This window comes from Neospora caninum, chromosome Ia (genome assembly GCF_000208865.1).
Source record: "Neospora caninum Liverpool complete genome, chromosome Ia".
Classification (NCBI taxonomy): domain Eukaryota; phylum Apicomplexa; class Conoidasida; order Eucoccidiorida; family Sarcocystidae; genus Neospora; species Neospora caninum.
Genome location: NC_018385.1, coordinates 2,001,433 through 2,018,339, shown reverse-complemented (window position 1 = coordinate 2,018,339; position 16,907 = coordinate 2,001,433). Strand labels below are relative to the sequence as shown.

Below are 16,907 nucleotides of genomic sequence, written 5' to 3'. Positions count from 1 at the left end.
TAGCAATACTGTGTTGTTGTGATGGGAACACCTCCCTACAGAAGAATGGTTGCAGCACCGCTCTGTTGGGATGGCGAACTGCACAAAAGGCGAACGGTCAGAGCACCGCCCTATCTGAACAAGCGAGCTTCCACACAGGAGATTGGTCACAGCAACACTGTGTTGTCGTGATGTGAACGTATCCCTACAGGAGAATGGTTATAGCAATACTGTGTTGTTGTGATGGGAACACCTCCCTACAGAAGAATGGTTGCAGCACCGCTCTGTTGGGATGGCGAACTGCACAAAAGGCGAACGGTCAGAGCACCGCCCTATCTGAACAAGCGAGCTTCCACAGAGGAGATTGGTCACAGCAACACTGTGTTGTCGTGATGTGAACGTATCCCTACAGGAGAATGGTTATAGCAATACTGTGTTGTTGTGATGGGAACACCTCCCTACAGAAGAATGGTTGCAGCACCGCTCTGTTGGGATGGCGAACTGCACAAAAGGCGAACGATCAGAGCACCGCCCTATCTGAACAAGCGAGCTTCCACAGAGGAGATTGGTCACAGCAACACTGTGTTGTCGTGATGTGAACGTATCCCTACAGGAGAATGGTTATAGCAATACTGTGTTGTTGTGATGGGAACACCTCCCTACAGAAGAATGGTTGCAGCACCGCTCTGTTGGGATGGCGAACTGCACAAAAGGCGAACGGTCAGAGCACCGCCCTATCTGAACAAGCGAGCTTCCACACAGGAGATTGGTCACAGCAACACTGTGTTGTCGTGATGTGAACGTATCCCTACAGGAGACTGGTTATAGCAATACTGTGTTGTTGTGATGGGGACACCTCCCTACAGAAGAATGGTTGCAGCACCGCTCTGTTGGGATGGCGAATTGCACAAAAGGTATATCCTTAGAGCAACCTGTACAAACAGGGTGTGGTTCCACCGCTTCTACTGCAGAAGTTCGGCTCACGCATTCCGATCCCTAAGTGTTCGCTGTCACAGCATTCGACCTGACTGGACCGAGCTGAGTGAGTGAATCTCCAAAACGCTGCAAGTCATAGCGTCTCCAGAATGAGGACCCACGGTTTCTGGTGAACAGGAATTTGTTAATTATGCGATATTGGCAGGAGCAAAGCGGGCGTGGTCTGTTGAGGCGTGAAGCTGGTTCGTTCGGACTAGTACGGGGCTCTGAAAAGCATGGTCATTTTCGTGTTGACATCCATGACAACTGGAATCGCAGAAAGGCGGAACGCGTCGATGAGCTACAGAGCCGTTCGCTACCGGTATGATTCTGTCCGACTCGTACAAGCGCCCGGGAAGAAACCCGAAGAAGCCGTGGGGGTTGGGCACGTACAATAGATCCCTTCCGGGAAAGGGGCGGAGAGGCGGAGAAACGGACACAGTAAAACGTTCCCGGCGCTCTTGCTGGGTCTCTGTCCCCTCGTGATCTCCAGCAACACTTCAGGCATTCTCCAACCGGTTGGCCCCTTGATCGAAGACAGAGAGACACCTGCGAAACCATCAATGTCTTGTTATTCCCGGCTCTTGGCAAAAGTGCTGTTCCGGAAAACGTGCGACATCGGAGTGGAACGTTTTGCTCAGCGCGGTGGGCTGCCCTGTCTTCTCTGAAACTGGACAGCCCGTGTACAGGGAACATGGACAACGCCGCTTTTCCGCCGTGACACACACAGCAGGGTGTAGAGATCCGCCGTTGTGCATTCAAGTAATTGGGCAGCTCGTGCGCAGTTTTTGTGGTAGGCGCGACCCCTGGTAGAATTGAATTTTAGAAATCAGCCACAGGCAACAGTCTGTCCATCGGTAAGACGGGTGCACCTAGAGGTGCACGTCTGTCCAATTATCTCCTCCGCTAGCTGCATGGATCGATTTTCACAACCGGTGTAACATGTTTGCTGCGCTCGATAGCATCGGTCAAGCCGGTCACGGGGCGGGAGAGCAATACACTACCTACAAACAGAGCTGGGCGGTTAGCTAACTCACACCTGGACATGTCGTGCCCCTCTGCATCGACACAGACCAACCACCCCCCGCTCGCGACACCTCTGTCGAGGAGCGATCGATAGGGGAGCACTTCGAGTCTCACTCCCTTAAGGAATCCGTCACTTCCATTTTTCTGCTCTTTCAATGTCTCCCGTCGCGTTTATTGCAAAACTCAGTCTTTCCTTTTCAACCCTATTTCCAACAATGGCGCCCAAGATCCTCTCCCTCGTTGCCGTTCTCGGCTCCCTCGGCACCGCGGCTGGTAAGTATCTGGGCTCGACAACGGGACCCGAGGTCGCTCCACCGCACCAAGACGCGCTACCCTGTCCCTCGGGCTAGTGTGTGCATGACAGTGAAGGCTCCCGTAAAAAGCCGACGAAAAGATTTCCCGAAACAACAAATTTCGTCCTGGGAGTGCATATCGTTTGTAGTTTACGCCTTAACTACGAGTCGTTTGTCCTCTGGTTTGCGTGTGTGCAGCGGTTCAGCCTGCCGGCAGCAACCAAGGTCTTGCTATGGCCACCGAGGCTCAGGTCTCGATGCTCCAGGTTCAGATGCAAGACAGACTCTCACAGCTGGCTACGGCCCAATGTAAGTTCCATTCCATCACCAATTTTAAACTTGGGACTGGTATCCTTGCACCTCCCGGTTAGCCGGATCTATCCACGCTGCCACAGGCCAGCTAGACAAAATTCCTCCCACGCCAGACCAGGACACTAGGCTCTTTGGGGGAATGTCATGGGACAGCGACCGGCCTCTCCGAACGTCGCACTTCAACGACGTGCTCCCCTAACTATTCTGTTTTTTGCAGTGATGGAGGAGCTGGGCGTTGAGGCTGACTTCAGCAGCGTCCTTAAGCAAACTATGAGCGGCTTTGGAAAGGAGCTGCTCGCTGCCGTGAAACCTACCGTCAGCAACGTCTGCACTGATATCGTGAACGAGGTCGCGACCTTCCAGCAAAACGCCGACGAGGAAGAGCTGGAATCCGAAGTCGGGTTCGCACAGATCTCCAACACCCGCGTGACAGACATTGCTCCTCATGATGCCGAGAAGGCCCTTTCGCTGGTGGAGCAGCAGTTCTGGGAATCCGCGAAGAAGGCCCTAAAGCAAGTGGCAGGCACTGTCAAGAAAGTCACACAGCCCCTTGTCTCTAAGGTGAAGGAGAATATCTCCAAGGTACTCATGGACTTGCTCAGCAAAGTCAAACCCCTCCTGCAGGAAAAGCTCGCGCAGATGATTTCCTCTGTCTGCGAGAAAGCAAAGGACAGCCTCGAGAACGCGACCGCCTGAGTGGCCTCGCCCGGAGCTGCTTTTCTTGTCGACGCCTCTGACGGGTCTTTGCCTGGGCAGGGATGAGCTTCCTGTGCCATGTCCCCGTCCGCTCTGTCGTTCTTGAAATGGTGTGTTATTCATCTGAGGCCGTTGGCAAGTGTAGCCACACGCCCCCCCTCGTTAGTAACGAGGGGTCAATGAAGATTTGAGTTCATCTTGTCATCCTCCGCCCCTGAACGACGTGGAGCCGATTCTTGGTCTAAATGGGCTTCCCCCCATTTGTCATGGTTACACCATGGGTCTCTCGTACGGGAATGACGGCATACGCCGTCTTTGCTTAGTGGTTTTGTTTTTTCGTTGGCTGCTACATGCGCCCGCCCCCTGGATATGCATCCTAACTATGCATCCAGGGCACCCAAACATCGATTACCCCTTCACGAAGTAATCCTTGGTCATGCATCGTATTGCCGTGCTGGCAAACTTTTCAACTGACGAGCTTCCCACCATGGCGTTTGACCTAGGTTTGCTAGTTGCAGCCGTTATCGGCTTACCCGGAGAATCGACATCGCACAATCCCGTGTTCTGGCACCCGACTGGTAGCTCTACACTTTGGGGCCGGCTGTTGTGTTCCACACATGCCTTTACCTGTCCGCAGCGTGCAACTCTGGCTGTCTCTCCGCTTTTTGCGGCGCAGTGTGTATTTAACCTTTTGCTTCTAGCCGTAACGTTCTCTTGAACAATTTCAATTGTGCATCCTTACACTTCGCCTTCCTCCGTAGTTTTGCCCACATAGAATGCTGGTTTCAACGAGAAAAATCAGTCCATGTCTCGCTCTGGCTTTTACTATTGTGTACACCTTGCGACAAAACAAATGACGCCCGCATACACTAAATACCTGGTTGTCTTGGAAAATGACGCAGGTGACCTACCGGATAGTTGCGTAACATGACTTCACGCCTTAGAACGGTCCACGTCGAAATGTTAAGCCGCTTGGGGCTACATGGACTGAATGCGACAATTTACAATAATGGGTCACCCTGCCTATGTTCAATCCTTGTCTATTGATGCGGACGGCGCGAAAGCTGTGCAAGCGGGCGATGACGTCCGCCTACTAGTCAGCTCTCGACGAAATGCCATGTTGCTGATCCGTCTCTACGTTTTTTGTATAAAGGTGATCGAGTTGGCACTTTTTATTCGGGTGGTGAGTGATTCGTGATCAGAGAGTGTTATGGATCCCAGCACGGTGTTGTCGCTGCTGCAGTCGACTGAAGCGACCAGGGTGTCTCCCCCCATAGTGTGTTCGTCCACATTAAGTTTATGCATCATGTGGCAGTCACGCGTAGTCGGCATATACATTTAATGCTTGCTTTTCTGATCAGGCTGGTAAACATCTGTTCAGGCCAGTTGCGCACCTCTTTCTGGGTCTGCACGGAAGGCCTCAAGATTAGTGTGTGCAGTACCTCCAATGTGTAACAGTGACAGCAGTACACTACGACTATTCGATGCAGTTGTCACGCATCATCATGTGTACGCCACATCTAGTTTATAAACGGCCTTAGGGTCTCACTGATTCTCTGCGTGCAATCGAGCGTTGCCATTTGTTCGGATAATGGAGTGATCTTTGAGAAGCTGGGGCCAGAATGTCTCAGACGCTGGTCACAGTTGTAAAATATCCCCACAGCGTCAAGTAGCCCCGGTGAAGCACTGAATCATCGTAATCTACAAAAGGCAAGGGCAGGTACATGGAAGAGGACAATCATGGCCATTCATGTGCTCCGGTGCAGATTTGTGCAACGGATATCGTAACAACAGAAAATCTTCGCTGAAGGAGAATTTGGAGTCCTATTCATTTTTATTTAAACTTTCTGATTATATAGAACGAAGTAAACTTCAAATACTAGGGTTAATAATATCACAGATATTGAAAAAAGTTTAATATAATCAAGAACTAAATTTTCTATTTGAAACGATGTATGTTAAAGAACTTTCTAATAAATATGTTGTTAAAATTTTATTAGAAAAAGTAATCTGCTTGAAGGATATTACAAGGATTTCATTTCTTTCGAAATATTGAAACATTTTTTATCTTATAGTAAAAGTCTAGGGCACTTAGTCAGCTGCATGCAGTCACTGTGTGTTTCTAGCACACTGTCGCATATATACAGTGGCGACAGCTCCTTGGTGGCGTAAGGCGATAAGACAACTAGACGGTGCGCTAACAGGACAGTGATGTTGTTGGTGTTCGAGGGACTCGTTGCAAGCGCCGCGAACCTTCTCGTTTCGTCTTCACACTGGTGACAGCCATTCGAACAAACGGTCCACGCAAATGACCGTTCCACTTGCCGTGCAGTAGGTCTTCACCACGATACACAGCATCCAATTCAAGGTACTGGACACAGGGTCCGCCACCAAGAGCACATAACACTTTCAGGACAAGGTCGTGCCCAACGCGGTGTCCCGGGAACCGAGTCTCCGCATGGCCAGATCCTGCGTGAGAAGACTCGATGGTCCTGGCATTTGCGGCCGTCAGTCCACTTCGGACTGGCTGCTTCTGAAAATAGTACGCTGATCGTCCTCCGCAAACGCATTATTCGGGAGACACTTCTAAGACAGAAAAGCGGCTGTAGACTCACAATTGGAAGGCAACGATACTGAGTTTCGACCAGCGCTGGCTTTTCTAGAGGAGACGGCAGTATCGCTATGTTCTTCGATGAGGCATAAGAAGAAACGTGGAGTCAGTGGTGATAATATAACCGAGCGACTCCGTTGTGTTGTTGCGTACCACTGTGTCATGCGTTGAACTCCACAGGTAGTCCACTGTCTCAGTACGTTTACCACTACTGTTGGCCCTTTCGTCGTCGTTCTCTGAACGGGCACCTGTAAGCGGTTGCCTTCAGATAGAGGAAATTCATGTGGGTATACGCTTCCAGAAGCTGGCATTGGGGTGGACGAGGAGCTGTAGGCTAGTAGTGATGCCGCCCGCAGCACTACAGCGCCGGGCACATCTTCACCCGTATCAGACGGAAAAGCAGACAAAAGCATGTCGAACCATCTCAGGGAGTTGAAAGTCAGACCTTCTCGCTTCAATACTTCAGTAGCGTGGCACTCTAGGCTACGTTGTGTTACCTGAGGTGGAGGACCAACCCTTGCTATTCTGAGGAGCATCCTGAAACCGTCGATTCCATATCTCTACTCTACTCGAGCTACCCGCGCATATCCTCTTTCATTCTCCTCTGCAACCTGCGTTCCAAATTTCTTTTCGGCCAGCCCGTCTTCAGCGCTAAAAGCCGTACAGGGTAGATCTCCCTGAATGTATTCGCGTTGCTAGGTTGCTAGGCTGTCGTGGGAACGACTTGGCTGTCTTGTTTCCCAGGGGATCCGGTCCCACGTGGGCTCCCACCCCAGAGGAGACAAGCCTTTTATTTATCCATAAGACTCCGTGCCTGTAGGAAACTGCAGCCTAATATTGGATACAAATCCTTGCTGGCAGACTGTGAACTACTCCTTCGATGGTTCCCTGGGGACTGACGAGCTGCGGTGTCGGGAGTGCAGTCCGCCGGAGTTACCTTAGATCTAGCCGTTACTGAGACTTTGCTTGTAAGTGAGCGGGTTCCAAAAAAAAAAGCTACATGAAAAGTTTGAATGCAAGTTTTTGCTGAAAGCCACAACTAGTGTTGCTGGCGCGACGTCTGTCCACACATCCGTGCGCGGTAAACAGTGACAAGGCATGCGTTGCCAACACTGGCGGGCTCCGGATTCGCATGCCCGCCGCTCATCCGCTGGACGAGCATATCTCTCTCCTACGGGGATGTAACTGCATAATATTTTTTAGTGACCATTGCTTTTGTGTTCGTGTACCTTGCTGTGATTTTGAGTTTAGCAAGGCTGTTGGTTGTCGCCCACGGCTTTCCGTGGCCTTCACTCACCGAGGCCCCACATGCGCATGCTCTCAGGATCGTCGATTCTTCACGGACCCACTCTTCGCGACTTTTTCTATGAAACTCTTTCATGGCGATGTCATTGAGGTGGGATTAGCCTCGGAATACGGCATGGAAGGAAGCAGATTGTGGCAAGCCTCCACCACTGGGTGTCCCCGTTCGCAGTCACTAGCTTGTGTATTCTCTCCCTAGTTTTGGCAATGGACGTGCCAGTTGAGTGTTGAGTGCAAGCCCGTGAGAATCTCTTTCGCGCTTACTTGTCTGTTTTCTTTACCTTCGGCAGAATGTTTTCGTATTCATTCACAAATCTTCTGGGGGCACCCTTCGACAGCGCTCAGGCGCGCATTGCTTTCGACAAGCGCGTACAGTGTCTGTACACCCCAACAAGCAATAGGGTCGCATGCTACCGCCTCCACACCCAGGACCATTCTGCAAATGCACTCGTTTCTAGTCTTTCTTCGACCTCGGAAGCGTCAGCATCGAGTCAGAACCGAGGGTCCTCTCAAAGGCGCTTAGAACAGGAGGGCCGAGAAGATGGAATCTCTCAGGAGGATTCGCACCATGCGGACCAGACGACGGGTAGCAGCGGAGTCTTCACTTTGCCTTTTGAGGCTCGTGTGGATGTTGCCTGGTTCGCCATTAGATCAGACAATCTGCTAGCCATCTGTATCGATCTCCACGGTCAGGGCATGGTCGTCAACCTTGCAAAGGGCTGTGTCGTGAACCGAATTCAATTCAAAAGCAATACCAGCGCCGAACAGAAACGGAAATGGGACGCAGTGAAAGACCTCCAGCATGCTGTTACCGGAGCTGCCTTTTCCCCAGATGATCGCTTCTTCGCCGTCGCTGTCGGACGATCTGTTCAGGTATTACACTAACCACAAATCGAGTAGCACACGACATATTTTCGTTGCGTCCGCATGTCGACTGGTTGTTTTGTCACAATTGCCTTTTGAGGAAGACTCGTGCATAACCTGTGACTGCTGGTAGAACTGTTGATGATATTCGGCTGCAGAAAACCACACACCGAAGGCATCTACCCTGCGCCTTGCTGGAGACACTTGCGTTTTCGAGGTGTGATTTTCTCGTTGAGGAGCTAATTCCGTCCGTGTCTCTGTTTTGACGATGCCTACTGCGTCAAAGCTATTTCGCGTGTCTTCCTGTAGTGCGGCCGCTTTTGCTTTCCGCAGGACCGCCTGTGTGTTTTCTGTTTGTCTTTCTCCATTGGTTTCCGCTGGTTACCGAAAAGCTCCACTTGCTTGCCACTTTGTTCTGCTTTCTACCCCCAATATAGATTGGTACAAAGAAGTTACCATCTCCTTCGTACAATTCCGACATTAAGAACATAAATAGATCATAGCTAGACCATGTATTGTTTTATCACATTATGACTAGATATTGTCTCCGTACAAATGATCCGCTATCCAGAACTGTCAAACTCAAATCGAGTAAACGGAAAAGCAACCCATACATTTCGTGCTGCTGCAAGCCCGTGATAGTGAACGCGGTTCCTCGTTGGACTCCCACATCGCAGCTTAGGAGGGAGTTATTCTGTCCCACGCACCGGATACAAACTGCATTCATCAAAAAGCGCTCGTGGAGTTCGCACCCTCTTGGCAGTGTGTATCACGGGTGTTGCCTCCGGCGTTCAATCCTCTTTTTGTCCCGTTTGTCTCGATATTTCCCCCTTTGACACTTTGCATACGTTCAGGTCTGGCATGCTCCCACAGCCCGCCATGCGTATCAGCTTCGCCTTCTCCGAACCATGACTCTTCACCAGCAGACGATCACCACGCTGTCATGGTCCCCGGACTCGACTCACCTGGTGACTGGCAGTTTGGATTGCACTGTGCGACTGTGGCGAGCGAAAGCAGCCAAGTCTGCCTTCGTTTCTACGTCAGTTTCTGCGGAAGGCAACGGCGCGGAGGGTCTGGTTATCCGAGATGAAGAAGAGAATATAACGCGACCTGATGGGGGGGTGCTAGAGGAAGAGAAGGGGAACTTTGGACGTCCTGGAAGTGGATCACACAAGAAATCAGAGCCAGGAGAGACATGTGGAGACGACGAGTTCATACCCGTCGCGTTTGTCTCCCATAAGTATCCCCTTCGATTCGCGTGTTTCTCCGGCTGTCTCACACGCATCATATCTGTCAACCGTGAGGGAGGCATTGTCTTGTGGAAATGGACTGAGAAACAGCGAACTGAAGAGGAACACGAAATGGTCCGTCTGAAGCTTCTCAAGTGTGATCCTACCGCGGAAACTCAGTCGCTAAAAAAAAGATTGAAGAAGAGGAGAAAGGCCGGAGGAGATGCGTATGTTATTCATCCTGGGCGCCGCGAGTTGGGACGGAAATTGCTTGAGGCAAGGAACCAGCGAAAGGCCGAGCTCAACCAAGGGAGCTGTAGCGATGAAGACTCTGAGCCGACATCGGACGAAGAACAGGAGGGGAGCGCTACGGCCGGGGACAGGGCTGGAGATCAGAAAACCAGGAAGCGACGATCTGGAGAGCCCCAGGCTTCGAGTGGTTCGTCTTCTGCGCCAGTCAACTACATGCGCGGTGTGTGGAAGACGGAGACAAAGGCTCTCTGTTCATTAGGACGGGGGCACCACGTAACCCAAGCGTGTACTAACCTCAGTCCCTACTATTCTGCCTCGTATCCTTGCTCTTCCTCCCCTTCGCAGTACCTCTTGGTGGCTTTCTCGGGAGGTGCTTTCCAGTTGTACGAACTCCCCACGCTCGCTGTCCTCTGTAAGCTGTCTCTCGGCTTGGCGTCTCTGGATGCCATCACGCTCTCTTTTGACGGCGAATGGATTGGCGCCCTGGCGGTGGAGTCGCAGACGCTAGTCGTCTGGGAGTGGAGAAGCGAGACGTACGTTCTTCGCCAGCAGTCGCATGCACATGGCCTTCGCGCGGTCGCGTTCTCGCCCGCAGGCGACGCCGCGCTCTCGGGTGCCTCTCGCATTGGGGCCAAGGCCGGCGTAGGCGGGGCAGCGCAGCAGTTCCAAGGAGCTGGGGGAAGCCTCGGGCTCGGCAACTCCCGAGGAATTGTCGCCACAGGGAGCACAGACGGCCGCGTCAAGCTCTTCGATGCAGAAACAGGCTTCTGTTGCTGCAGCTTCGCCGACCACGCAGCCGCCGTCACAGCCCTGGTGTTTGCACCCGGCGGCAACGCGGTCTTCACCGCCTCGCTTGACGGCACAGTGCGGGGCTACGATCTCCTGCGTTACCGCCAGTTCCGGTGAGTCGGGCGGGAGACTTCGCAAACAAAGGCGCCCGCACACACTGGCCCAAAACAGAGGACTACAGGCGACATGTGGGAGCGAGGGGGGACACGCAGAGAAGGGAAGGCATCAAGGGATGCGAAGGCACGTGAATGAGTTTGGAGGGAGGTCCAGGCAAAGTTCCAACGCGGGAGGCAAGGGAAGAAGCATGAATACGCGGCGGGGTTCCCGCGCGACACGCGGGCGACGAGCGGCTTGGTGTGTCACTGCAGGGTTGCAAAAACAGCCCTGGTCGCATATGGGCGGCGTGTGGCCGGCAAAAAAGACGAAGAAAACCTTGGAAGGCTTTCCTGTTGTCCTTGTCGAGGAAAGCAACTGGCTTGTCGCGCTTTCCTCGCCCTCGAAATGTACACCTCTAGCGCAGGTTGACTCTCTCTGTTCTTGGTACCGTTGCCGTATCTGCGTCTGCCTGTCTTTAGTTCGAGATGCCAAACATCGTCCTCTCGAGGTCGTGGCATGCCTTTGTTTTGTTCTGTGCTCTTCATCGCAGTATCTTCACGGCGAAACCCGGGCGAGCGGATGCAGGGTTTGGGGCCAGTGGAGCCGCCTCCAAGACGTCGCTTCTCGCGGACCTACCCAGCGGCAGTGTGCAGTTCTCCTCGCTTGCCATTGACGCCGGCGGCGAGCTTCTGGTCGCAGGCGGCCAGGGGAGCGTGTATTCGGTCTTCGTTTGGAGCATCCAGACAGGCAAAGTAGTCGATGAGCTGACCGGGCACGAGGGGCCCATCGTCGCGGTCGCCTTTCATCCGCATCCGAATAAGCAGGGACTGGTTGTCACAGGAAGCTGGGACAAAAAAGTAAAGGTGCGCATGCAAGAAATGCTTTCGAGTTTGCGTCCTGCCCAGACACGAGCAAGAGAAGAAGGGAACACAGGGGGAGTGCGTTGAACAAACAGGAACGTAAAGGCAGCAGGAGAACGAAGACAAACCCCACGAGCTTCGAGCGGTCGATGAGGGATAGAAGGCTCGAAAGGGTCTCTCCTGCTCGCCTTTTGAGGCGGAGAGCTTTCTTTCCTGCACACCTCTTTTCTCTGTCGGGTTTCAGTAACCACGGCGCTGGCAGCGCAGTGGACAGTCCCACTTCTGTAAACGGCCGCTTTCCAGTGATCCGCGTGGCGACTCGCCGCCTAACAATGCCAGTGTGTCGTGACCAGGGAGGGACTTCGACACTTGACCCTTCGTCTCTTGGTAACACGCTTTTTTACGCGAATAGCCTTCGGCCCGTGGACAGGCCAACTCTCAAGCGCATATACACGTTTGAGTCGTCATTCGGTTCCACTGGAAACCTCTGGCCATGTACGTGTGCCGGAACGTGGATACCCTTGTGTGCTGCATGTGCTGCTGGGCCTCCAGGTGTGGGACCTCTACGCGCGGCGATCTCACGGCGGAGCCCCCGAGACTCTCCAGCAGGCAGGAGGCGTTCTGTGCCTGGCCTTCGATCCTCGCGGCTCGGATCTCCTCGCGGTGGGCGGAGAAGGCGGCCGAGTCATCCTTTGGGACACTTCGCTCGGAGGCGACGAAGGCGTCGTCGCGACTCTCGATCTCGTTCGGGACATCCAAGGAGGCCGCGCCAGTCAGAACGACCGCCGAGCAAGGAACAACTGGGTTTCAAAAGAGAAGAAGGTACGGCACAGACGCCCTCGCAGGGACCAGTGGGATCGGAGGACTTCGTTTCTGCAAAGCGGCAGCTGTCGCCTTTTTTATCTCAGGCTGCTTACTTCTTCAGAAGCCCAGGAACGGGGTGGATGCTGTCCTCAGCGAGGTTTGGAGGCCAGAGATGCCTCACATGCTTTCCGTTTATTGCCGCGGTTTTTCACGGCTGCAGGCTCGCGTAGGGAGTCGTACGGCTCGGGCACGTCAGCGGTCGGGCCGCGAAGGGAACATCTGCAGAGTTTGTTGTGTCTGTCGGTGAGGGGAGCACGAGCAAGTGTGTATCGTGTCGTTTACGAGGCGAGTCTCCGGTTTGTGTCTGTCGGTGAGGGGAGCACGAGCAAGTTTGTATCGTGTCTTCTACGAGGCGAGTCTCCGGTTTGTGTCTTTTTGTCCTCTTCAGGAGGCTCTCGGGAACACAGCAGGACTGGACTTGAACGTATCTGTGGACTCTCTCGCCTTCTCGTCCACGGGCAGTCTGTTGCTTGTCGGCAGTCGACACTGCGCGACTACTTTCTTGTACGAGGCGCGAAGTGGCGCCCTCCTGGCGAGGTTCTCGCTGACGCGGAATCGTCTGCTTGATGGGATCCTAAGAGAGTTGAATTCCCGCTTTATTACCGACAGCGGTAGGGCCCTGTTACCGAATTCAAGGGAAACGAAGGGGTGCCTGGCTTCGGTCTCTCGCCCGTCTCGAGCACGGTTGCCCCTCCACACGTTTTTGCCTGAGCAGCTCGTGGAGACGCAAGTCTGTGCCGAGTCGGCCGGGCGCCTGGCTAGTGCGGCTTCTTGGTGGCTAAACGTTTTGGACTCGAACGCTTTCCTTCGCTCACCTTTCCACAGAGCTCAAGAGCCGCAGAAGACTGGGTGGTTTGAGAGGTGGTGAAAAGGCCATGCCGTGTGTTGTCTGACGGAGCCCCAAATTGTTACTTTTGGTTTGTGTCTTTCTCTTGCTCGCTAGGTGACCCCCTACAAGAATACGATCTCTCCGATGAAGACGATGCGCTAAACGAAGGAGTGCGCGAACGCCGGAGAATCAAACAAGTGCGTCTTTGCCTCTCTATTGATCTTTGCGCCAAAGTGTTGTGCGGCACACATATCTCCGTTGCCCCTGTCTTGATGTCGCTTTGTTATTCCAGAAGCTCTGGATGACAATCTGTTTCGCCTGCGTTCTGTGCCTCGCTGCTGTGTTCGTCGCGTCTTCAGCATTTCGCCTTGCCAGGTGTCCAAGCTGGCCAGTTCGCCTCGAAGAAATCGCGCCTCTTCCTTCTTCACCAGGTCGCCTTTTCCGCAGACAGCAGAAGCTGGGCTGTGGCTACTTCACACGGTCTTTATATCTTCAGCTTAGACTCGAAGGTGAGGGTCGCGCAGTCAGACGGGCGGCGCTTGCCTCCGTGCGGGAAAAAGTTGATATGCTGTATTCTCCCTGAGCATGTACCAACAAAAAGAGGTGGAATATACCTGCAAGTATACACACACTCACTTCCGCTTCCACAAATATATATATATATATATATATGCATATGTGTATGTACTCATATTTGTTGGGCATATGTGCCGCCGAGAATTTTTCTGTTTACGATGGTGACACCACTTCACGGGCAACAAGCTTTGCACTTTTTTACGTACTCTGTTTTCGTATGCATATATATATATATATATATATATATATATATATATATTGGCGAGAGAGGCAGGCTTTGGTACGGTGAAGCCTTGTTACGGATGTTGCAGCTGCGATTATCTTTCCATTCTCGGCGGCAGTAAATCAAGTGTGTGCTACTCGCCGTAGTGGAATCCGTTTCGGGGTGGGCGAAGGCTACACACGAGTTTCCCGCTTAAGAGGCGTTCTAGGGACGGTCGCTTCTGGATCATTTACGACATGGAAAAGCGGCGGCATGCTTCCACTGGCTCTCTGAGAAAGGTGGTTACCTGGAAAGTGAGGGCGGAGCCCTGTCGAACCGAAACAGTGTAGGGTCAAGACCAGTGCTCGGTCTCTGTGCTGACGCGTAGAGCGGAATGTACGCGGCCTTCGGAACCTCCTCACGACTTGCATGCGCACCGCCACCGATGCTGACGGCGAACGTCACGACGGGAAGCATCTCACGAGCGCTGGACCGGCGCGAATATGCGAAGGTGCGTCGAAGCTTTCGTTGCAGGTCCATTGCACATCCTTCCTGGCCTTTGCTTTTGCCTCGGAGAGCTCCGATGACCGGAAGAGACCAACTGTTTCGGGTCCTCCGGAGGAGCTTCGAGACAGCCCACGTTTCACAGTCTAGGTCTTGCTTGCCGTCGAAAGAAACTGCGAAATCCACGTTTCTGCTAGGTGCCGAGACACCCGCGCAGAACGCGTTCGCTTCCGAATGGACGCTGGGAGGATACCTTCCGGTGTTACCCACTCTGCTGAATCAGTGCAGTGCAGATCGTAACAAGGACGCCGGTTTTTGTGACATGTGCTTGCCCGTTCAGGCGTTCATCCTCAGCTTGGTGTTGAATGACCTGCCGACACTGTTGTCGATCTACGAGGCGATCCCTCCGTCTTCCGTCGTTCTTGTCTGTTCCTCTCTTGCGCCGGCGTTGCTGCCTCCTCTCCTCTTCTTCCTCCATCTTCTGGTCTCCACGGACGTCGGCGTGGGGACGCCCCACCTTCAGTTGCATCTTCTGTGGCTACGGAGCGTCATGAAGCTCCACATGCACGTATTCCAAGGTGCGTGCCTTTCTTCTGGCCGATTTTCTCCGGCGTGCTTTTCGGGCCCCGGTGTTGCTGAGGATTACTACGAGGTTCGCAGGTCCACCGGTGAAGCCGTTTTTTTAAAACTTGAGACCTTCCAACGGCCGCGTTCACATGTCATGCACTTGAATGGGGCGGTCCTTTTGGTGTGCTTTGCGTCGCTGACGCGTCCTGCCTCGACGGGCAACAACAGCTCTCTTGCTTCGTTTCCGAGACGTGGCACGTACGGCTTCGGCTAGAGAAGCAATCAGTCTTGCTTTTGGCTCTCTGCGTCGGGAGTGGTTCCTAGCGATTTTAAAAAACATGCGTGCCGATTTTGCCCTGATCGTGCAAGCATACGCTTGTGAAGGAGCTGTTGCCGATGCCTCCTCCTCATGCAGAGCCGCGTCATTCCGTTCTTTACATCCTTGGCGTAAGGCGACTGTCCACGTGTGCCTCTTGAGAGGTGCGGAGAGGAGCGGCAAGACGTGTTCGCGGCACGCCTCGTGGTGGGAGTGCGACGCGGCCAGCGAATCGAGCCGATTAGAAAGGTGCACTGTTTGTTTGCGTACGTCTTCACGCCAAAGGTGATTCTCAAAACGGCATCAAAGCGCTGGTGTGCATGCAATGCAGGCGACTTGGCTGCTTTGTGGTCACCGTCGACTGGATCCTCCAGCCGATCTGGAGCGAGGAAGGATTCCAAAAATCAAGGCGCCAGAGCAAACGAAGCATTCGAGCGTTTGACAAGTGAGGAATATCGCGGCATGGGCAGTTTGACTGACTACCGTGTGCTGGGCTGTTCAGCCGGAGGCGTGCGGTGAAAACCATTGATGTACACGGGAACTGCGACATCAAATACCTGGCCTTCACACGTAGCATCGACTTTTCCTGGATTAGAACGGGCCCCCATTTTCGGAGGCGAACCGAAATAGAACGGGAACTCTAAGCCCAGTCGCGTTCGTTCGCGACATCCGTACTGCAGAGCTTGCTCCTATCGCGTGCTCCAGAGAACCCCAGGACTGAAGAAGAGACATGTCGACTTTTTGAAATAAGAAGTAGCGTTCACTGACCACTTCGCTTGTGTTGTATTTGACACTTTTCTGCGCAGGGGTCTCTGTCGATCTGCGAACGCTCTTCCTGTTGATTCTCCGCCAGTTACAACAGCAACAGGCGAACCTTCATGCGCCATTCTGCTCCAATCTTCACACTCTCGCCTTCATCAACGCGTCGATCAGAAACAACCGACCCGAGCAGGAGGCCCTCTGTCCCAGTTGATTGCGCCGGGGACTAGTCTCACTCCGGGTGCATCCGTATCAGGACTGACACTGTGTTGTTCTTGCTTGTAGCTTCTTTCGCCGACCCCCCTAAAACCTATGGTGGTTCCACAGTTTGCTCGAAGGAGACTGAGCAACCATAAACCTTTTGAATCTAACTCTCCCGTACACATTCTTTCCATTGCCCAGGTCCAAGCTGCCGGTTGACTTCCCCCACTAACCGTATTCTCTAGCAACGACGTACTTTTTCACTATCCCAGTCAAGGTTGCGTTTTCTTTGAAAGGACTAATGTTTTTTGCCGTTGGGAAACGGAGACTATCTTCGTAGGGAAGAAACGCGTTGAAGCAAAGACGGACAGCGACTGCAAACTCATGTACCAGACGGTGCAATTCTCACCTTCTGCTGAACATCCGATTCAAGGACAGGAGTCGAACAAGAAGGAAAAATGCTGACGCATGCTGTTCCCCCGTCAAAATCTCTACGGTGGAGCTGCAGCCGGATACAGAACGAGTTTCTGAGGCACTGGACACAGATCCTCGACGAAGAAGGGAACGACTCCAAAACACCGTCGTCCGTGTTCCGATGGATGTGCATCACGACGATTCGCAGTTAAACACCCTTTCTTTTTTCCACGGATTTGCAGTGTACACGGGAAAGGAAAGCATGCCATGAAACACTGTTTTTCTATGGCAGAGCACGCCGGACCGTCCATTCCTGTACCTGAGCACTTACTGTCTCCCTCGTCCGATAGATATCACAAAACCGAAGCGAAAAGGGTTACCGATACAGGAA

The 16,907-nt window shown here is 53.1% G+C and overlaps 2 protein-coding genes across 2 annotated transcripts; both read left to right on the top strand.

Annotated features, from left to right (window-relative positions):
* Nucleotides 1-2,195: 2,195 nt before the first annotated feature.
* On the top strand, nt 2,196-3,281 carry NCLIV_002150 (hypothetical protein; the record flags this gene model as incomplete). The annotated part of the gene is made up of 3 exons (XM_003879714.1): nt 2,196-2,253; nt 2,472-2,582; nt 2,803-3,281. 3 exons carry the CDS (start codon nt 2,196-2,198, stop codon nt 3,279-3,281), a joined length of 648 nt encoding a protein of 215 aa, XP_003879763.1.
* A 4,204-nt stretch (nt 3,282-7,485) lies between these two features.
* On the top strand, nt 7,486-16,115 carry NCLIV_002140 (wd repeat protein, related; the record flags this gene model as incomplete). Its single annotated transcript, XM_003879713.1, has 10 exons — nt 7,486-8,067; nt 8,913-10,441; nt 10,975-11,281; nt 11,837-12,106; nt 12,537-12,759; nt 13,092-13,174; nt 13,337-13,486; nt 14,144-14,266; nt 14,600-14,837; nt 15,949-16,115. 10 exons carry the CDS (start codon nt 7,486-7,488, stop codon nt 16,113-16,115), a joined length of 3,672 nt encoding a protein of 1,223 aa, XP_003879762.1.
* Between the last annotated feature and the right edge of the window lie 792 nt (nt 16,116-16,907).